The 22,935-nt window shown below is 45.7% G+C and overlaps 1 protein-coding gene and 2 long non-coding RNA genes across 3 annotated transcripts in view; 2 read left to right on the top strand and 1 right to left on the bottom strand.

The window, feature by feature from the left end:
- LOC134171924 (uncharacterized) overlaps positions 1–16,012 on the bottom strand; it is a 189,132-nt gene extending 173,120 nt beyond the window's left edge. Inside the window, exons 1-3 of the long non-coding RNA XR_009967773.1 lie at positions 15,627–16,012; positions 13,383–13,528; positions 3,926–4,002 (exon numbers count right to left, since the gene is read on the bottom strand). This is a non-coding gene — a long non-coding RNA (uncharacterized LOC134171924). The remainder of the gene's footprint in view (positions 1–3,925; positions 4,003–13,382; positions 13,529–15,626) is intronic.
- LOC134171925 (uncharacterized) lies at positions 2,475–5,534 on the top strand. The gene is made up of 4 exons (XR_009967774.1): positions 2,475–2,989; positions 4,085–4,185; positions 4,637–4,786; positions 5,417–5,534. It is a non-coding gene; the product is annotated as an uncharacterized LOC134171925 (long non-coding RNA).
- A 2,893-nt stretch (positions 16,013–18,905) lies between the features above and the next one.
- ID2 (inhibitor of DNA binding 2) lies at positions 18,906–20,966 on the top strand. The gene is made up of 3 exons (XM_062634558.1): positions 18,906–19,333; positions 19,585–19,649; positions 20,325–20,966. Exons 1-2 carry the CDS (start codon positions 18,986–18,988, stop codon positions 19,639–19,641), a joined length of 405 nt encoding a protein of 134 aa, XP_062490542.1. The 5' UTR covers positions 18,906–18,985; the 3' UTR covers positions 19,642–19,649; positions 20,325–20,966.
- Positions 20,967–22,935: the final 1,969 nt, after the last annotated feature.

The following is a 22,935-nucleotide window of genomic DNA, read 5'->3' as shown; positions in this document are numbered from 1 at the left end:
CAGGGGGCAGTGAAGGTAAATCCTCAGTGCTAGTGAGGAACATGCACTAGCTCCAAGTCTCTGAGGACAGATGCGAAAGAAGTTAGGCATTCCCTGCATCTGGGACACCTACTGACAACTGGTCTCAGTCTTTCTTAGAAAGAGCTTTTTAACTAGTCAGTGCACTTTAGACCTCTTTATTCTTGACTCATGCAGAAGAGCTGTTTAAATGCAGCCTGGGGCGTGGATGTATAGCATTGTGTTGTAACTGCCTCCCCAATATTTGCAAAGGGATTGCTTATCTATTATCTAGATATTATGCATCACCCCTGCTTGCTTCTTCCTATAGGCTACTACTGAAGCACAATACAATTGTGCTTGAAAGTCTTTTAACCCAATATACATTCACCTCCATGCACAGCTCACACAATCTGTTTACATCACTACACCTAACATTCTGAGATTGCAATGTAGCATCTGCCTGTCAGCCACCTAGCTATAAACCCTTGGAGATGTAGGCCAAAGGTAACTGATGGAGGGAAAGACAACTGTTTTGAAGCGTGATGCTGGCACCTCCTCAACATCATGTTTATTCTGTGGTCAGAGCTGCTCAGCTGTGCTCACATGTAGCACTGCTCTAATCATGAGAGGCTGAGGAAGAAATGAAGAGGCAAATCTGTCTTCTCAGTCAACCAGACCTATATTTGCAGGTGGAAACCTGTATTCCAGCTCCTTCTTGCACTGCCGTAAGTATGGGCTGCTTGATGTAGTGGCACTACATGAGACAGGAAAAAAATTCCCTTGCCCTTCTCCCAGGAGTTAGAGCCATTTTGCTGCTCTATTACACTTATTAGAGTTGTAATGAATGAGAATAAATGAAAACATAATTTTTATTGGAATCAGACTCACAGGAGTTTGTAATGGAAGGCAGAAGCCTTGCTCAGTGCATCCCACCCTGTGTCTCCTCATCTACTCAGGGATTTGGTATGGCAAGTTGATCAGCTTTACTGGTGAAATCCAGTTTTACTCATGAGCTGGAAAAAATATCCAACATGAGAACCAGCTTTGCTAGGCCCTCAGAAGAGGACACAAGCTAACAGGCACACAGGCTGGAACATTTCCCCAGCTAGAAGTAGCTGGGATTTGAGGTACAAAAGTACAAAGTCTGGAGGAGACTCTGCTGCTGTTACCAGAATAAGGAAAGACACTGCAGGGTCTTCAGACATGCAATTCTTCCCAAGTATAAACACTCAATTTACGGAATGTAAAACATTATATGAATCACATGTGCAATATTAGGACCACAAGAAGATAAAAACATTGATTTTTTTTTTTCTCCATGGCTCACAGAGTTCAATTCTGCTCTGATGAAACCAGCAGAAATCTTCGCCTTTGTCTTTCAAAGGACAGTCATGTCCTTTTACTCTTGCCTCACAGAGTCCTCCAACTTTTCACCTCCCTTGCTTTTAGTCCAGCTTTCAACAAGAGTCACTTAGTGATTCCTGTAAATTAGCAGTAAGCATACAGCATTTCTATTTTTTATGTCACTTTTTATCCTTCCTGCCTACTGCTGGTGGGGTTTAGTTTGTTTGGTTTTTCATTTCTAGCCATGTCTTTCCAGCTTCTCCTCATCTGTTCCACTCTTGAGTTGCTGTCCTTGCCACTTCTTCACATTCCTGCTTTCTACTTGACATCTGGGTTTAGGTACACCTCATGGCATCACTGTTTCCAATCCAACTACTACTTGCAGCTTTTGTTTGCACTGACCAACAGCTCCCTAATAGTTGCTGCCTCTACATTTAATCCATCACGAGCCATAGGAGACCTATTTTTCCCATGCTTGTCTAACTCTTGAAATCAAGACTGCAGATAATTTGTAGCATTAAAATCAATAGATATATAACTTAATAAAGAAATGTAGCTCAATTAATCACCACCCATACTTTCCAAACTAAAAAAAAAAAAAAAAAAAAAAAACAAATAAAAATCAAAGTAGTAGAATATAGCACTGGTTACTTCAGCAGTTATCTTCTAGGTATCTTTTTTGGCCCTCCATAAGAGCATCAGTAGTTCAGACAAGCATGAGTGCACAGAACAAGAACACAGCCATAAGATTAAGTACTCATTAACAGTAAATTTCAGCATCCAGATTCCTTTCCAATATGCCAAGAAAACCAAGATGAAGGACTGGCAGGAATTTCAGGCCTGCTGTATATATTCTTTTGTAATTTCTTTAAAGATGAGGTGAAAGAAAATATGCTTAGTTGTTTGTAAGACTCTTTAGAAAGAAGCAAAGTTTGCTTTGAAGTTCAGAAACTTGCAAGTATTTTAGCTGTGGCTGTTACACTGAACTCCTCGTTATGTGTAGCAGGAACAATCTGTTGCACTATTAATTTAAGAGATCTATATACCCCCACTATTAACGATGCTGTCATTAAGAGAAGATGGGGTGCTTCCTTCATAAGACCTGATCCTGCAGTGATCTTCACATCAGTCTGGAACTCACAGATGGACCAGGCACCAAGCCCCTACTTTCTCTTCTTTACAGTTTGTTTACTTCTTTTGCAACTTGCTTAGTTTCATGTCACCTTAGAAACCTCAGTTGGACTCCAACTGATCACACAGCTAACAGTCAGAGGCGTGTCAAGAAGAAGATACTCGAGTTCACTCGCATTTAGCTGATTTAGCCATGTTAACTACAACCACAGCAGAGCCTGGGTACCTGTACCAGGTAGCAGCAACACCAGAAGCAGACATTCCCTGCAGACAACTCTCAAGTGCACCGAGTAGATAGATGTTGATGTCTGCTGACTATTGTTTGTGTCACCTGAGGTGCAATTAGGTGCCCAAGAAATCCATGCAGGACTGCCAAGGATGGCACTCCAGGTATGTGACTCCTTTACCAATATGGAGCAGCAGCTGGAGTCCAGATGGGAGAACTGAGCACTTCCAATAGTGCTGGACTCCTACAACTAGATCAAGCCTCTGAACGCTGGTAGTTTAATCTGAGGTGAATCCCATGCTTACTTATTAAAAATGCTCCACAAAAATATGTAAGGAGATTTTAAGACACATTTTTCTTAAGTTTCATGGGACACAGTAGACCTCTGAGAGACAGCAGAAGAGTCACCATAGTTTTGGTGGTTTGAGGGGGATGAATGTCCAATGCACACACAACCTTTATAATTGTTCTATATTTTCAAGGGTTACTTTAGTAGAAAAATGACTGGAAATCTTTCTAAGAGTCTGGAAAGCCTAAACATTTTCAGAAGCACACAAACACAGGGAGTCAACACATCTGTATGAAGTGTCTCAACTGAACTCCAAAAACATTGCTTTTGAACGAGTAACTCTGGAAGATTTCACTATAGTCATCTGGACTTCGTGAGAGACTGAAATATAACATAATTCCTGCCACTGACAAAGAGTGACACTGTGTGATTGCACTGCAGTGGATGCTGCTGCAGAAGGTCTTCTGGACGCTTACAGAGAATAGAAAGGTGCATTCTGGAAAAACAGAAAAAACTTGTAAACCAGTTTTCTGGGCAGTAAAGCCTACAACCCTGCTGCAGATATTCAGGAATAAAAGCAGCCTTTGAACTGTATGTTATATGCAGCAGGTTGTTGCTGATAAGCCTCAAATGGGAAAGCAGTGACAGATCAGGCAGCTTCTTGTCTAGCTAGAAAAGTATCTCAACTGCTTTTGGGCAAAAGAGATCCCCAGTTCTGTTTCTCATTGGAACTGATTCCTCACAATTAAGGCTAATCCTTCATTTGATGTTTACTCAGTTTATTGCCTTTCCGCACTCTACACTGTCCACATCTGGCATTATGCTTTGCATTTATTCTAGCCAATATACATGTATTCATCAGCTGTGTTTGTTCTAGCTATGGTTGAGATGGCAGTTTCATTTTAAGTCTCTACATGAATTGATGGACCCATTACCTTTCAGGTGAACCTTCTCATGCCTGTTATCAGCACAGAACTTCCATTTTTTTTCTGCAAGTTGGTCCCTTTCAAACCTGTCACATTTAGATGTGAGAACGCGTCATTTTAGCAGAAATGCTTTTTGATATGAAGTGCTTTTTCATTTCTGTTTTTGAGGCTTTCCATTTTAAAGCAACTCTGAAATTCTAGGCAGAAGTATTTCTTCAAATGTTACCATAAACGTGAAAAAGGAAGGCACAAGACTATATTTAGGAAAGGTAAGGTTTGTAAGAAGAAGGAACACCACCACTCCTGTTAATGCATGAACTCCAGTGGGAGGGTAAAAGTGTGTTACTGTGAGAATGTTTGCGTCACGTTTGCATACAAACAGTTACACAGCACTGAAATGAGTCATGAAAATTCACATAGTTTCTAAAATGAGTGGGTAGGTTAATGCAATGGTGAGCTTTCAATTCAAGATATGCAAAAATATTTACTGTTCTGATTTCAAAAGACTTTAACTTCTGTCCATTATTCCTACCTACTACAACAGCACATGTAACTTCACCAAATTCAGATTTTGCCAGTATTTATCTATGCAGAGCTCGATTTATTTATATTTTTTTAAGGAAGGGTGGATTTTTTTTGGTGCAATCTATTTCTGGTGAAATGCATCATATCTCTGTTTTGTGACCACAACATCATCTGCTTTGTTATTCCCCCTCCTAGAAACAATGCTTAAAAACGGCACTATGCAACATCTTGAAGGTTATCTGAAGTAGGGCATAGAGCAGTGCTAGCACACTGACTACAGAAGGCGCTGCAGAAGACAAGGCCCTTCTCATGAAGCTTTACTTCCTGCCTGCAGGAACTACTGAGGTGATAAACCTGTTCATTGCAAGCACACAGGCAGCATAAAACTAGCATTCAGAGTGGGCAACAGCATCAGCTGAAGGAGTAACCGGACAGAATTTCTGGAAGTAAAAAAAAATCAGATGAGCAAAAAGAAAGCTGGGGCAGGCTGAGGCCTGGAATGGACAGGATATATATTTATGACAGACATCTGGCAAAGGGATAATAGTGATATCTTATCAAGAAGTCAAAAATAAACTTAAATTCTGGTTAAAAAAAATACATTTGGGCTAAGATGCTCAAATGTGCTGTCCAGGAAAGCAAGGAAGGTGTCAGAGAGCTGGGCTTTGTGCAAAGAGAAAGATGAGAAAGAGCTACTATTTTTGGAAGAATGCTTCAGTCCTTACCTGCAGAGTTGTGTCAGGCAGTATGAGGATGACGGAAAACAAGATGAGTACAGTCTTCTGTTGCTATAATAACAAATAAAAAAACCAAACATATAAACTAAAAACCTGAGTGCTGCTCATGTCCAACACCCAGGAGACAAAGCAGCAGGCTTACCACAGCTTGAAGAGCTCACTCTCCACTAAAAAGGTTTATAAAAGCAAAGGTAATGTAACAAACAGCAGAAATAACAATGGATTTTTCTTTCTCCAGTACTAAGTGCAATAGCTAAACAACTCAGAAAGACAACTCGTATTGGTAACTCTGTTCTTATACCAGCTAACCTAAGCACTTATCCATGCCATGGGTAACACTCCTATTGCTCTAGAAGAAGACATCACGTGAGGACTACAGGAACTAAGAACTGCCTGACTTCTGCATCTGTCATCCTCACAAGCTGCCTGATTTTAAAACATTAGCAAAAATGGCAAGGTAACAGCTTGTGTTTGTTCTGTCATCCCCCCACTTCAGGACCCCTGACGCACTGAGAGACAGACTGTGGGTCAGGTTCTGCTCTGCCCCATTCTTTCTGTAGTTATTTACACCTGTACAAACTGAGTGGAAAACATGCAAAATGGTACCATTTTGTTTTGATAGTGTTTTACCCTCACTTCACAGGGGTGAGAATGAATAGACAGGGTGCAAGGCAGTGGAGAATCAGGGATTCTGTGTATTAAAAAACAGTGCAGACAGCCACAGAAAGTGTCAAACCCCATACAAAAGGACTGTTCGTGCGTTCATGCTCAGCATCTGTGATCTGGACAGTATAAACAGAAGTCAGTATCTTTGTGCTATGGGGGGCTTATAGGGTTTTGTTTATATAATTTAAAAATCAGCAGACCTGCAAGGCTGAATGTTGCAGGGTGCTTTGCAAACAGCAATCTCACCCGTTCACAGCATTTCAGAAGCCTCTGGAGTATAAGCTGAGGAATTCTCTCATTGTTGGTATATGGTGAAGCCTATTGTCAGATGCCTGACACTGGCTCTCTGCCACATGATGCTGGAGCCTACAGTTTTAATTAAAAACCCTAAAACAATGTGAAGAATTGCTTGTCTGAAGCTCTGATTAGCTAGGATGCCTGCCCTTTCCATATGCAGTTAGGCAAGTAATAGCAACTATAAAGGAAGTCCTCCTACCCTGAAGGGTTAAGATCTGCAGCTCCACATGCAAGAAAGCCACCCCCCAAAAAACAGACCTTTGATGCTTGAAGCCAAGATGCGCTAACATATTCTGAAAGGGTGGACTCTGCATCAGTCCCCTAGCAAGGCAATGGAGCTAAATTCACAGATGTGCAAGAGTCATGAAGAATGAAAGAAGCATGGTGGCTAAAAGCAATCTGGTAGAGCTGTGACGGAAGGAGAAGGAAGGTAACAACCAGCAGAGCTGAGAGCTTCTCTTATCTACGTCAGCTGCCAATGACAGCTGGTGATTACTAAACCGGCATTATGGCCTTGTCCTCCCCAGCAGGAAAGGGCTTGACAGCAAAACCACAGCAGAAATAATGTGAGCATGTTTTCATATAGGCTGCCTAGAAAACAATTTAACTTCCACTCTGCCTAGCTATAATCAGCAGTGCCCCACAGGCATCAGGGTCAAAGTGCATCTTAAGGAGTAATTTGAAGGAGAACGGCTGCAGAGAATTTTCCAGACCTTTGTTCCAAGCATGGACGATAGGATGCAGGAAAGCATGAAGATATCTGGGTGGGAAAAGGACTAACACATGGTAAAGGCTGGCACTGCTAGCAGAGTAAAGGTCACGTTCAGCAATGTGCTAAGTTAATAGAACTGGAAATAATGGGTGAAGAAAGTCCAAAAAAAAGAGCAAGGTTTTTTTTGCTTGAAGCACGGAGAATGTAATGGAGGTTAGGTGCAGGTTTTCCTCTTTAGCTATCTGGTTTGTAAACTGATGGCATTTTTTGCCGTCTGGAAGAAAAACCCATGTATCCTGGGATTTTATTTTGGTCTCCCTCATAGTGTAAGCATGCTTGAGAACTATTAAGTTGAACAACCACTAGTTAAGCAGTTCAAGCTGGTCTCTGACAGGTTTCCCAAGCTGCTTCTAAATGTATTTGGCAAATAAATTCCTCCTCATCTGCTAATTTCAGACTTTTAAAATAATTTAGCTCTCAAGTACATAACATAAAGTGATTATCTTGTTCTTTACAGTCTGAGGGCAGAATCTATTTAGAACCTGAGCAGGCTGGCTACATGCAAGTGGAAAGCTTTAGATAAAATTCACTTGCCAACCCAGAGCAGTGAAACCAAATTCCCTCTCCGCTCTCACAGGCAACTGCTATACTACCCAACTAACAGCTACATCCCCATGTACATTCAGAAGCACACCTGAAGCTGGATCCAAAAGCTGTGAACCGACAGAATCTTCCCGGGTTTCACTGAATTTGCATCAGGCCCCATGTGCATAAAGCATTAAGACTACTGAGGCTCCATCAAAGGAGTTTCCACAGCCTGTTTTATGTCTAACCCACAGCCACCCCCATAACAGCTGATCCACGCAGACAGCCTGCTCTATTCTATACAGGAATGTACATTTGCAGCTTATACACATGCACTCAACTCCACAAAACACTACCAAAATAGCAGAAAAGAGAGCAATTGGCACACTGCAGATTGCTCCCTAAAACAATTCTGCAAGGTGTGTTGCTGCTCTCAGTACAGAGCAGAGAGTATCATCTCCCCAAATGGCAACGCCTTTACCAGGTTTAAAAAAGGAACGTCTGCATTACAGCAAAAAACACCCAGACAACAGAAAAATCACCTAAAGCTTTCCCATGACATTTGTTTTGCCTTGATGGAATCTATACAAACACTATTGAAATCAAAGTAGAAGTTCACATAAAAAAAAAAAAAAGACAAAACCATCGAATCAGAGCATGCCTACTCTGCACTAAATAATTTGTGTCTGCAAACCCAAATACCCCAAAATATTCATCTGCACTTTAACATTAGATATGTCTTTAAAGTGATGCTGGATACTACTGAAAACATCCTGTACCCCAAACGATACTAAACAGATACAGGAAGAATGATTTTTCCCATCTTGTGAAACTTTTCACCATTTCAGCAGTCTTACTAGCATGCTTCAGAAGAAAATCTCAAGTATTCTCCTGAATATTTTCTGAGAAAATACTCAGAGAAGTGGTCTGATGTTTAAAAGGCCTGTCAAAAATCAAGACCTCATATTCCATTCTTCCCAGTTCAGACCGTAACTCAGAATTTCCACTGTACCAGGTGAATGTCTCAAATGACCACTTCTGGAGTGCCTCTTATGTGAGGGCTACAAGGATCTCACCGGCTCAGTCTTGAACCTGTATCTCCCATAAGCTACAAAATTTATCTAGCTGGGGCTAAAATCAGTACAGTTTACTTCACAAGTTGTCCTAACAGGAGGCAGAAATACTGGAAACTTCTTCAGAAGCACTCACTTTCTGGATGGTTTGGCTTATTTTAACATGTCATTTCAAATGAAAGAAACATAAAGCAATGAACAGAGATCTGAAACTTTAATTCTCCCTCTCCCCTGTTCCCCTTTAGTTCTTAGACTTCCTTGTTCCAGCTCCAAGTCCTCATATAGCTATGACTGGTGGTTTCCATGGTCCTCCAGCCCTAACATGCTCAAACCAACCCATCATGATCTGCCTTCTGTCCCTCTCCATCAGTGCCATCTGGTTCCTGACAGCCACCTTACTGGCTCTGCACTACCCTGGCGCGTTCCCAGCTGGAGAGCAGTACCTGAAAGCAATCTATGGCCTCTGAAAAGCTTTCTGGAAAGGAGACCAGAATGTCCCTTATTACGATGAACTTCTGCCACCGCAGAATCATTTCCCACATTTACTGACATTTCCCCCTGTCTATGCTGCTCTCAAAAGAGATATTTCCTTTTCAAGGAAAAAAATATAAATCATAGGCTGTTAACTTTAAACCAGTGGTCATTTGTGAAACAGCTGATCAGAACATATACTGGTTAATAACTCTAGTTCTGTCTGCCAAGCTTGTGATAAATGGGACCCGTTCCTTCAGAGTGCTTGGCATTTCCATTACATGTTAGACATTTAACAACTCCCATTGACTTCCCATGTGGTAAACAGTCTTCTGACAAAAGTCTGCTTTAAATGACTTGTCCATCATCTCACAAAAAAACTTTGTGGCAGAGGCATGGATTGAATTAAATCCTTCAGCTGGTTTATGGGAGTGCCTTGCCTCTTTCACAACCCTTTGCATACCTTCTACAGTAACTAAGGCAAGGCTTCCACAGAACACAGCCTCTCTATGTAAGCCTCATCTATGCCACAAACAAATAAGCAGTCCTGCAATCAAAGATTACCATAGCTAACAACAGGCTGAACTATGTCGCAGAAAGGCACAGAGCTTACAGCTATGACGATCTAGCCTAGAGATTACACTTTGTGGCCTGTAAATCCCCAGCACTCCACAAGACCACAGCCAGAACAACTTCTTGGTGAAACTGTATCAGTCACCACTCATTTTCTTGTTGCTTTCAAGTTTTTTAATTAAAATGTGTGAAGTCACACACACAAAAAAAATAAAACTGGAGAATTGTTGGGGAAGTTTGAGACCACATCAAAACCAGGGTGTCTAGTTAAACCATATGCCAGCTGGGCTAAGGACAGCTGGACTCCAAAGTCAAGAGAGTACTGGGGTAGATCTAGGTTCTTTTAGACTTCTGTATTAGGAAGAAGTAAGTCACTACAGAAGCAACGATTTTCCCAATTGCCTGTAAACTATGTCTTGGAAGACAGGCTTAGATGTATAGACATCAACCAGACACATGCCTTAAGTCAAGTGAGGTGAATCCCATCTCCAGCGCCAAGAGACCTGTAGAGCTGTGAAAGAGAGTAAGGAGCACGAAACTATTGCCATTGAAGTGAAAACAAAGCAGAGTGAGAAGACAGGAATTCAAGAAACGGCAAGAAGTCCAAATTCTGACTGTTCAACAGAGAACAACTGAGATCCTCAGCTAGGTATAAACCAGCTGTTTTGTTCTGGCCCAAAACATTCTAAGAAGTCTGCACATCCTTTTAATGTTTTCAGACCTCTTGTCTCTGCTGGAAACAATAGCTTGAGGCCTTAAGTAATTTAATTTTGAGTCCATTCCCAATTACTTTCATGTTGCCAAATTTAAACATCTTGGGTGCACATATAGTTTCAGTATTTTGACAAAAGAAGTAGAAGGATTTCTCAAGCATATGTTTTGTAATAGTTGAAGGCATTCAGCCTTACGGAGCAATTGACATGAACAATGTGGTGGAATTATCTCCAACTGTATTTGTAGCTAAAAACCCATCAGGAGAACATACGACTTTAATTCCAACGAACTGGACTCTCGTTGTCCACCACTGCCTCTACAAGCTATATTTTGCAAAATGACTGTACATAACCCTTTGATGACCTTTGACAAATATTAAATCATAAAAACACATAGCTTGTCTTCCTGCAATCATCCATTTGCAAAGAATACATGTGCACTGAACTTCAACTATCACAAAAACCCACTTGCACTCCTGCAATTTGATAAGAAGCCTGGGTGACCTTTTGCTGATCTCTGTTGAAACAATGAGGTATGGATTTGGGATTTATCCTGTAGTATACCTCAGCATTACTCCACATCATCAAAACTGAAAAACTATAGCTTTTTGAAACTGAAAATCACATGCTTATCTCTTCAGGCCTAGGATTAAAGGTAACACTTTTAAAGGCATCTAGCCCCCAGTTTTAGAAGTTAGAGACAGATTTTTCCGGGTATGCAAGTGCATAAAATGCAATATAAACTTAGTAATATTTTCCATAGTACTTAACTTTCTTTGATTTAAATAAGCAGCCTTTCAGCTTTCTGAAGTTTCCGGTTGTAGCCTTTTTATGCCTTCCGACATTTTTTATGCAGATTTTTATGCAACTGGTTCCTCTCTTATAAATAGTATGCAGTGCCTCTGTAGTCACTTAGACCATCTGCAAAAGAAGTTTGCATGATGACATGTAATAGTTCCACACTGAACTTTCAGGCATCCAGCACTCATGAGTGTGAACTCATGAGTGTGAACATTCATGAGTGTGAACTAGGGGCACACATGACCTTTAGGCTCTACAGGCCTCAGAGACACATCATCCCAAGGCATTTCACCCAACCTATCCATCTCCAGCCTCCCAATGGGAGGAATGACCATTGTACAGAGACAGAACTCAACTAACCAACTTTGATTACACACCAAATTTTTAAAGGCTAAAACTGGGGTATGATGAATGAGAAAAATTAGTCATCTACAGTGGAATTAATTCACCTCACTTGGCACCCATAAATCAGGCTTCTGGTCAAAGTCAGTTGTCTAGCTTCTGCTGAGAACACTGGCCCCAGGTGAGGAGATTCATTCCATCCAAGAAGAGGTGTTGAACAGGCTCAGAATGAATCATTCTTTGCAGGCGTCTCTCTCTTCCCACTGACTGCAGAGAGACAACAAACCTCCAAATAGCTGAGATAAACCTCACCCTCAAGAATGGGTGAGTCTTCCAGGCCAGGCCCAGCATTCAACCTTCTTGCCATTCAGGAGATGCCTTTACCCCTGAGCTATAATGTCAGGCTCCCTCTTGTTTATAATCCCTCTGGCCTTTGAAATTTGCATCTGTTTCTTTACCATGGCAAGCTTGAACAGGATGGGTGGGTGTCCTCCACCTTAGCCTTATCTCTACTCTGGTCATGAGGGGTGCTTTGCAAGCAGAAAGGAGTTTATATCACCTCTGATGAGAACACTGAATCTGAGCACTTCCAGGGCAAGTGCTCTCATGAGAAAAATTGCTTATAAAAGAGCAGCAGTTCTTTTCTTTCTCTCCCCCTGAACTTCCCGACAGCTACAGCTGCTGCGCTTTGTGCTAAGCTCCATGCTGTCAATGCGCATTTAAGCATGATCTGAGCATACCTCCTGGACCAAGCCTCTCAAGAGATTCACACACATACCTGTTTTGTGATTCCCAGGTGGTTTTGTGCAGGTGACAGTCACCAAGAAAGTCAGCTTAACCTAGATAACACTCATTCTGGGCCTATAACAAAGCAAAGTTTTAACAGCCCAGGAAACTTCACTGGAACTCACGTGGTTCAGCAGGACTCGAGAGGGTGCACATCTATTTAGGATGTGGTGCATAGTTTGCTAAACTGCACTTCCAGTATCCAAACCCTGAGTGCAATTATGCTCTCCTGACCACAGAAAATTTTGCCTCTATGTATTAGTGAAAAAGGATTAAAAATGCTGTGGGTCCTGTCCTAACATAACCAATAACAAAAGCTTTGGTAAAGCAGTAAATCAGCACTGCCTGCTACAAGGGTTTCCAACACAGAGAGGAATCTACCTGAAGTGAACAGGAAACCAAGATTACAGATTCACCAACAGTCAGAAGACAGTCTCACTACAGACTCCATTTCTTCTCTATGTTCATGAAATAGTATTACTGAGCTTGAATACAGAGCACACTATATAAATACATCTATACTCAAAATTATAATAATTTTACAATTTGAAGGGGGGGGGGGGGGTTAAAACCGTACCTGGAACAGATTTTCAAAACCTTCTCCCACCAATCCAATTCCCCATCCCTCCTTTTTCCAGGGAAATTAAGCCAAGCATTTTGTGATCTCATTCCTACAGTCCTGTACCTAAAAATCAAAGACAGGCCAAAGTCAGAGGCTGAGGGGAGCTGGCCCAACCATCCGGATAACCAACAAAAACAAGAAGCAGCCTATTTTTTATTCCTTGGTTTATTCCTTATCGCATGAGAGGTACCACCAGTAACTTCCTGCTTGGTCTCTCTTCCTGTTCTATTCTAAATAGATTTTCCAGAAAAATTGCTGGGGATTGCAAAATTTGCAACATTTCAGACCTATACGAATTAAAAGGTATCACTAGAAAAGCTACGGTAGTTGAAAACCATCTGCTCTGTAAGCTATGCACTAAGAAGTGAGCATGTTTGATCCCATAACATAGAGAGCCACCTAACTGGTTCACTTCTAGAAGACATGCTACATAACTTAATTAAAACACAGACCTTGCATGAATAAAATAGTTCAAGATCTTTAAAAATAAATGTTTCTGCTTTAGAGTAAAAGTGTACGAGTTAATACATGGATTTAATACACCGCACACCAGGAACACTTACTATGCCAGAGAGACACATGCTGCTTCCAGAAAGATTTAATGGCAGTTTTCTTCAAGTAGCATCAGGTAAGAAACAGCCCTTTGCAGATGGCAGTTTATGTAGAAACGCCTTCAGGGCACTGGTCCTACTTACAGGAACAAGAAATCCTACAAAAGACAAGAAAATATTAGAACTGAAGTGTCTGAACTTGGACTTGATAGAAATGTCCCAGCAAAACCCCACAATTCAGGTAGAAACACCCCTCTTTGCAGGGTGGTGCTAGAAAATGCAGTCTGAGTAAAAGGCGTTCCTGCAGAACAGTAGTTCGGGAGTGTAATCACAAAATGATACACATGTCAAAACTGAATCAGAACAAAGGCCTGCCTATCCTGAAGTCCAGCACTTCTGACAAAAACCAGATGTGGAAAAAAAAGTGAGAAAATACATGTTTTGCCACAATACTTCCCAAGCCTCCAACAACATGCAGCTTTAGAATGTAACAGCAGCAGATGAGCGATGTCTAAATGCGGGGGTGACAGGAATGATACTGTAAAAAAACAACATTATTCCAAAGCATAGTGGGGGGACAGAAAATCTTACAGTCGGCAGATCCGTGGCATTTGCAAACATGGCCCAGAAAAGGCCAGGTTTTGGAAATGGGGGTCAGAAAATACATCCATGTGTTCTGTGAAGAACAGAAGGGTTCAGAGTGGGGTAGGTGCACTTGGCTGCATGCTTGCAGCCAAATGAGGTACCTGAGGTGAGGAGCAGTGACACCAGCCCTACTGTCGAGCGGTGCTGCCAGTGGGACGTGTAGAGCCCAGCCACCAGCAGCCAGGGGAGTCAGGAAGCAGGACTCATGCTCCCAGCAGCATGGTTGTTCACAAGCAGCCCCTGCAGCAGGGAGATGTCACCTGTGTCTGCTCTGGGGCTGCTCACACAGCTTCCCGGCCTGTGGTGCACAACAGTGGTGTCCCACCCGTGGATCCACTCCACCCGGACCAGCACCGGGGCTCTGTGAGCCATGGGCAGAATGCAAACGAGGGCTTGTGGCCGCAGCTGTATCCCAGCCAGCCAGCACTCCTGCACTGGGGGCATGGGGACAAGGAGGGCCTGCTGCATGGCATGGAGAGGAACACTGGAGCGGGGAAAGTGGAAATAAAATGTAAAACAAGATAAAAAATTGCCCTCCCCCAAGGCAGCTGCGGAGCGCGATGAAACCCCCTTTTAGGCACAATCAGCCCTGAGCATCTGGGCAAGGATGAGGTGGGTGCAAAGTGCACGGAGAGGAAATGTGTCAGCTGCAGCATCTGAGAGCAGCGGAGCAAACTCAGACGGGAAATGAGCTTGCAAAGTGCACCCAACAAGATGATCGCAGGGATAAGTTGATTCTATGGAAACTGCAGCCCGGTGAACCAAAAAGCAGTTCGATCGCAAAGTTTTAGCAGGAGCCGGCTCATGCCTGGTTTCAGCTCCGTTCCCCACCCCCTGAAGAAAAAAAAAAAAAAAGAAAAGAAAAAAAGAAGAGAAAAAGCTGCACAATGTGTTTCTTGTTATTGACCAGAAAAAAAAAAAATAAGAAAAAAAGAAATGGGGACACAGGTTTTTTCCTGTATGGGCTACATCATATTAAGCTGTAAGTTTAGTTCTGGACAAACAATCTCTTGTTGCATCTCTGGGATGGAGGTTAATGAATTCCCACAGATGATGTTGGCCAAACAGTGGTCGGCTTGTGACTTGATTTCCAGCATCATGATGTGAGGGGATCAGTATAGAAAAGCACTTTGAAGGGAAGAGGCTGCCTACAGCAGGATTGTTTCTACAAGCTAATTGTACTGAGTGCAGCTGCACAAAGCTGGATCAACAGTAATAGAAGGCGGCGCAGACTTCCTGACGCCAGCCCCGCAGAGCTCCCACCAACAGCCTGGCAATTCCAGATTGTTTTCCAGACCTTATCTCTCCCCCAAGTTTTTTTTTTTTTTTTGGTGTGTGTATTTTTTTTCTTTCGCCTTTTTTTTAATTTTCTGACCGGAACACAAGTAACAGGAAAATCCTTTGTGAAAGTAGAAAATGCTTTTACAGATCGGTGCCTTTCGCATAAATTGTAACTAAGTATTTTGCATGCATTAGTCTCCCGCTCCGAAGAAAGTTAACAGCCCAAACCCCAAACTTTCTAAAACTTGTTTGAATGAGTTGCAAACGTGCAGCAAACAAAAGGAACCGGGTGGTTCGTTAAAAGCAGCCGGGTTCAGGGAGATGTTTTACCTGGTACATTGAAAACTCCTGTATCAAAACGTATTTGGACACCCCCTTCCCCCTATTCCCCCCCATGGCGCGGGGAAGCTGGATGGTGTCAATGGCTTGGGAACAGGCCAAGTTTTAACAGATTGTTCAGTCCGGCTTCATGGCTTAAATACGCGGCAATTAAACCCATTTACATTAATGTTACACGGTTTAGGTAAGTTTCGTTAGAGCAGGGGCTCAGAGTGCAGAGGGAAGCAGGAGCCCCCCGGAGCCCCTCCGCCCCGCCTCAGGGGCTGCTGTGGGACCCGAGGCTGCTCTGAGGCGGCATTAAGAAGCGAGAGGTCGGACAGCCTGCCCAAAACGCGGGATATTTCCTCACAGAAAACGTATTTTCTTTCTTTTCTGGGGGGAGTAGGATCCACAACACTGAGCCGTCCCCGTCCCCCCCCCCCGCACCGCAACCCGGCGCGCTGCTTCCCTCACGGGTCGCGGTCGGCGCCGGGATCCCTCTCTCTCGGACACCGCACCCCCACCCCGCGATATTGCCCGTTTTACTCGGTTCTCTCCCCATTCTGCGGGAGCCCCCGCTCACATTCCCCCCCCCCCCCCCCCCGCATGGCGAGGTGTCCGGCTGCGGCCCCCGCTGCAGGTGCGCCCGGGAGCGGGAAGCGGGGCAGGGCCGCCGCCTGCTGCCGCCGCGGGCGCAGCCCCGGTCGCCATGGCAGCCGCCTGAGCGGCGCCGCCGGGCCCGGGCGGCGCGGGCGGGGGGGGCGGCGGCAGGGCTGATGTCACGGGGCTGGCGCCGCGCAGTCCGGGCCGGCCCCGGGCGCGGGGCGGCGGGGCGGGGCGGGGCGCGTTGCCCGGGGCGCGGGGGGAGCGGCGGAGCGGGGGGGTCGCCCCAGGGGTGGCCGCGCACCCCATCGCCGCCGCGGGCTGGCGCCGGGGGCCCCCCACGGCGGAGCTTGTCCGCATCCCCCCAGCCCCGGGAGGGGAGCCCCGTGTTTGTGCTTTCAAGAGGGGTTAAGGGGGGAGCGGAGAAAAAGCGGCGCTTTGTGCACGGCGAGCGGCGAGTTTTCTGGCCAGATGTTTGCAGCAGCGGTGCGGGGTAGGAACCGGCTGTAAAAATCCCCGCCGAGCGTCCAGGCGGACGCAGCTCTCCAGAGTGCCCGCTGCCGCGCGGGGGGCTGCGCGCTGGGGAAGAACCCCCGGGAGCACCACCGCTGGTTTCGGGGAGCCCCCACCGCAGCGGGGCTGCCACCTCTGCCAGACTTCTCATGTGAGGGAGTATTCCCTCGGGTCGCGGCCGCAGCTGCCCGAGCTGCCCGCACCGCACTGGGGTGGGGGGTGTCGGGAGAAGCCCCCGCATACCGGCGTGCCCACAGGTTTGCCTCCTCTCGCATAACTTCGCGGTGGCTTAATCAGCGTGCGAAGCCTGTAATACGGAAAACCGGGTTTGCGAAGCGCTCCTCTGGGGAGCCGGCCGTGGTGTCCGAGCGACAGACAGTAACCGCAGAAGCAGTAACATACCTGTTTATGTTGGCTATTATTACACCAAAAATAGTGTCAAAATTTCGTCCAGGGGTGCATTCAGCATACGGAAATACAAACACGGCAAAGGGCTAAAATTTGTGGCCGCAGAGCAAGTATCGGATACGATAGACATGGAGATTTCAGTGGTAGAAAGGACCGAAGTCGCTCCAAGTGGTGACTTTAACCGAGTCGGTAATTGGCGGGATTGGTTTTATCATTATTATTTACTCACTTTAAGCCCACCTGGGCATTGTATTTGCCCTCCCGCAGGCTGGATGTCGGGACTTAGCTCCGGCGCCCCGGGACGCGGGAATTCCGACGCTCGCCGCCCGGCCCCGGGGCGAGCACCCCGGTGTGACAGTGGCCACGACGTCCCGCGGGCGATCAGGCAGCCCGGGAACGCAGCGGAAATGGGCAAAGCCACCGACCTAGCTGCCCGCAGCTGTGTCCCCAAGTATCGGGAGCGTGTGTCCTACCGCTTCCCCAGCACAGCGTGCATCAGCCCCGCGCCTCTCTCCCCTGAGCAGTTATGATTGACAACACTCTCCCGACGGACAGCGTGGATGTGTGCTGTCACTACATGCTTGCTTACAGTGAAAACCAGTGTCCCTTAAACATCCGGGTAGCTACTACAGAACTGCTGCGTTTTGCGTAGAATTTAATTTGTATTAATCATATATGTGTGTCCACACTGTGTGGACAGTGTGTGAGAAGAGGAACGGAAGGTGTGTCGTTACGTTACACAGGCATTAGTTAAGTGAATATAAATAATGGGTCTAAACTCAAAAAATAAAAATAATCGAAGTTTTTTCTCCAGCTAAGCGCACACACACACATCTCCCTCCTCTCCCATCCCCGACTTTTTCCTCTGGAATGTTTCTGGAAGATGTTTCATTGGCTGCAACCAAGAGCTGCAAAAAGTACAGCGCGTAGTAAGCGAGTATGTGCATTTGTCACCAGAAACAACCGTCGCATCTCTAGTGACAGCGCCGTGTCACCGCACCTACGGGGTGTGGACGAGTTGCCTCGTAAGGGCGATGCCTGTAAATGCACCCCCAAGTGCACATGTACTTAATGAGCATCAATTAACTGCGCCCACCCTCTCGGGGGGGGGACCAGCAGCGGTGACGGCTCTGCCCAGTCTCCCGGTGCCCGCACTCTCCGCGGCCAGGGCTGCACTCGGAGCAGTATGGCTCTACTCGCGATGCTCGCACCTGCAGCCGCTCACTCACGCTGCCGTATTTGTGACAAGTACGCACAAACCCCGCTCCACGGTGTAACCCGCAGCGGGCCCCGCCACCCTCTTGCTCCGGCGGTACCGGGTGTCCCCCACCCTCACCCCAGGCCTGCCCGCTGCGCCCTTAGGAGGCGAAGAGAACAGCGACGGACTCAGGGACCCGGGTGCTCCGCACCGGGCCGCGCGCCAGCGGACCGCTCACTATTTACTCCCTCAGCTGTGCGGGCCGGCCACGCCCCCTGCCGGGATTGGCTCTCCAGGCGGAAGGCCCGCGCAGCCCCCGCGCTGCCCGCCCCACCAGTGAGGGCGCCCCGGGGTGATGGACGTGCCGCCGGCCGCCAATGGCAGCGAGCGCGGGCTGGGCTCGGCGGCGGCGGCCGTATAAGAGGAGGCCGCGCAGTCCCGCACCTCAGAGCGAGCTCCGGCAGCGCGCAGGGGCGAGCAGCAGTGACGGCGCGCAGGGGCGAGCAGCAGTGACGGCTCCCCTGAGGCTGCTCGCAGGGCTGTCTGTCTGATCGATCGATTGTCTCCGTCAGCTGCCCACCGGAGCCGTTTTCTCCGCCCGCCGGAACTGAACTGCTCTGCTCTGCTCTCTCCCCGCCCGCCTTCCAGCATGAAAGCTTTCAGCCCGGTGCGGTCCGTCAGGAAAAACGGCCTCTCGGAGCACAACCTGGGTATCTCACGGAGCAAGACTCCCGTGGATGACCCCATGAGCCTACTGTATAACATGAATGACTGCTACTCCAAGCTGAAGGAGCTGGTGCCCAGCATCCCGCAGAACAAGAAAGTGAGCAAGATGGAAATCCTGCAGCATGTTATCGACTACATCCTGGACCTGCAGATCGCCCTGGACTCGCACCCCAGCATCGTCAGCCTGCACCACCAGAGACCTGGGCAAAACCCTTCCTCCAGAACTCCTCTGACCACCCTGAACACAGATATCAGCATTCTCTCGCTCCAGGTAAGTGATCTCCACCGAGCCCCCGGCTCCCGCTGCCCGAGGTTGGAGCTGGTTGGCGCTTGCGGCACCAGGTGCGGGTCGCTGCGGGCCAGCGCAGTGACATGGCGGTCCCCTCTGCCCTCCCCTGGGTCCCCAGCCTAGCTTGCCGCGAGTGAAACCCTTCATGCTCCGGGACCCTGCTCTGCCTCTTCCCCTTGTGCGCGGGCACCTCGCCCCCCGTGACTTACCCCTCTGCCGTTTTCTTCTCGTAGGCGTCTGAGTTCCCCTCAGAGCTCATGTCGAGCGACAGCAAAGCACTTTGTGGCTGAATCAAACGGTGAGTCCAGCGCATCTCGTTTCTAAACTTCAGGCAAAAGGTTCCTCCCTGGGGAGGGGGGGGCGTGATGGTTACTTCCAGAAATCAGTTCTAAAAGTTGATTAGGAGATGCCATTATAATCGGTAAAAAATAAGCGAAAAACTGAGCCTCGTATTCCGAAGTGTATTTCGTTGCCAAGGTTGAGGCAGCACAGGCTGCTCGGATACTGCTCACTGCTTAATGCAAATACTCTCGTTATCGTTTCTTGGGAGTCTTGGTTTTCTGGGCCAAAGTGACTGATTAAGTTGGGAATCTTGGCACATTTCCTCAAAATTCTGTGATGTGGGATTGTCTGCGCTATCAGTTAAATGAGTGACTGCTTTTAATCAAATAATTGCTGTAAGAGGCAGACTGGCGCCTCCGAGCATTGCAGTTACAGAGATCTAAATAAAGATTGGGCTGAGAATCCTCTTTCTACCCTTTTCCCCTCGAGTGTATGTTATTTTAATGTTCAACTTGAGCTCTTGAGAGCGAGTGTGTGAGTGTGTATGTGTTGCATCTGGACGCCAGCGTTTGCCCAATCTCTGAGTGTTTGGTTAAATGTTCAAACTGCGGCTTCCTCTCTGGCGCCAGTCTGTCCGGATCTCTGCCCTGTTAGCATGCTCCTAAATATGCTTCTTTTCAATCTCTTGCAGGTGTTCCACTGATGATTTTTTTTTTTTTTTTTTGCACAAGAAAATGTCTACAGGATTTTTTTTGAGGTGCTGAATTTTTCAGCTGTATCTGGAGGGGAAAATCCACGTTCAACAAAAAGGACCTTTTAAAGTTAATGAAGAAGAAAAAAAAATAATCAAGATTGATCTTTATCCCCACCCCATTCTTCAACTTGGACTGAACCTAGTTATTTATGAAGAGACTCTTAAATACCCTTTCCCTAGTTGGAAGGCTTCCTTTATATACTATTCCCAACGTGGGGAGCGAAACAAAAATCTCACAAGGAGTTGCCCATTTTAAAGCAGACTTTGCCTTTTTTTTCCAAAGGTGGAGCGTGAGTACCAGAAGGATCCAGTGTTCAGTTTTTTAGGGAAGTCCGTGGTCAGAAATTACCTTTTTGACACAAACCTAGGGCTGAATGCTGTGTATATATTTATATATAAATATATATATATGAGTGAAACCTTGTGAACTCTTTAATTAGAGTTTTCTTGTATAGTGGCAGAAATACACATTTCTGCAAAAAGTGTAATGATGTACTTAATCATGCTAAACTTTTTATAAAAGTTTAGTTGTAAACTTAACCCTTTTTATACAAAATAAATCCAAGTGTGTTTATTGAACTGATTGCTTGCTTTATTCTTTGGGGACCAACTGCTTGCTTGCTTTGATTTGATTTGTGTTGTGGTTTTGATTATTTTTTTTATATACTCATACATTCTGTTATGACTTTACTGAGTAAAAATTCAGATTTGTAGAGAATATAAAGAATAAAATTACTTGAACTGAATAATAATCCTTGTAACTTGGAAAGTCATTTGAGTGTACATTCCAAACTTCTAAGTGAGCTGCCTGTAAACAGGGTGAAAGGAACTAGAAAAGGAATTTATTACACAGGGGATGCTATTGACAAAGTGTTCAGAAACACACAAAAGCAGTTAATCCTGAGACATTTCCCTGGGACTACTGCTTCTCTCCCACCCCTATGGATGATTCAGCTCTCAGTAGTAATGGCCCAGATCTGTTAATTTGTGTTTAGAATAATCACTGGGAATTAAGGGTTGTGGGTGGTTGTTAGTCCCCCAACTATTACATTTCTCTAAAAAGGCTTTGAATGTGAGAGTTGGTGATGCGTTAACATGCAATCTAGAGTGATGAAGTGACTTGCATTTCCAGACTGGAGTGTTCATGCTTCCATGCAATATTTCAATGAAATAGGGTTTCTAATCAGTTGCAGCAGCTTCTCTGTATGACTAAGATACTGAGAATTGAGCTAAATCGCTGTTGTGTTACTGATTAAACTTTGGCTGCTCCTAAAGGGGCAGACTCTCCATAAGAATTAAGTTTGAAATGGGAGTCTGAATTCCTGAAAGCCAGTATTATTTCTTCTTTCTCTTTTGCCCTCTAAAGCTACACATTATCCCTTACTCATTAAAGAGATGATGCTTTACTGTATGTGCTCTCTTGACTCCACTGTAACTAGCAGTGCCCAGCTGTCATAAGACAGTGGATGTGGGAACTGCTTTATCAGATGACATTCTAATTTAAGCTTACTCATAAACTTGGGTTTATGGGAAGTTAAGGTTTGAGTTCTACATATGTTCTGAAGAGAATAACTAGTGATGGGAATGAAGGAAACTGCACTGATGCTTCAGGGCAAGGACAGCTCTCTGGCAGGCACCATGCTTTGGGCCTGAGGGAGTGTGTTGTGGGTTTCTGGGGACACGGAGCAAAAGGCAGGAGCCTCACCTGGAGCCAGTAACACTTTCACCAGCAGACAGGAGTGGCTGCCTTTCCTTGCCCTTGACACCAAATCCATTCACGTCGGCTGGGAGAAAGCCAGCTCTGATCTCTTAATGCAGGAGCTGCCCTGCCCAAGCAGACGCGCGCCCTCAGAGGATCAATGCAACCAGGAGACAAGAAGGGTTAGCACAAGCCGGGACGCGGAGCGCGGGGGGTGACGGGACACAGAGGACAGAGCCGATCTCCTGCTTTTCCCCATGTCCTCCTAACCCAGCCGAGACGGAGATATCCCCTTGCAGCACACGCTGGCTATGCCTCCGGTGGCCAAACCTCGCTACTGTCCCAACACCCGGAGTGCAGGTTTGTCCTAACTTTGTGCAATGCACGTTTAACCCTGGCAGCGCAGTAGTAAAATATTTCATTGCCGCAAATCAGCATGCCTCAGTCACCAACATGCTCCTTTCTGTGTATACTTGCCCTAACTAACTCTGAACAGCAGCAGATTTGGGGCTTTAATCACAGTATCAAGATCTTCAGCCTTCTGAACCAGTAACCATCTAATGTAATCCCCACCCAGTTTCTTCCTCAAAACTAATTTTTCACCTTGTTCATTTTACGGTGAGATCACAGCAAACATCACTTTAAACCCACAGTTTCGTTTACAAATTAAAGAGCAGATCATTGGAATTGTTTTAAGATCAACCCCTTCAGAAACTAAGGCATTCAAGCTTTGATATTTTTAAGCTACAGGATGATTAACACACTCTTAAAATGAAACCAATTTCCTTATCATGTGTAGCCAAAAGAGAAATTCACAATTTACAAGGCGTGGGGAGAGGAGCAGCAAAA

Source organism: Pezoporus occidentalis, unplaced genomic scaffold (genome assembly GCF_034315485.1).
Source record: "Pezoporus occidentalis ecotype Australia unplaced genomic scaffold, CSIRO_AGI_Poc_V1 ctg43, whole genome shotgun sequence".
Classification (NCBI taxonomy): Eukaryota; Metazoa; Chordata; class Aves; order Psittaciformes; family Psittacidae; genus Pezoporus; species Pezoporus occidentalis.
Note: the sequence above shows the minus strand (reverse complement) of the source record. Positions and strands in the feature narration are given on the sequence as shown.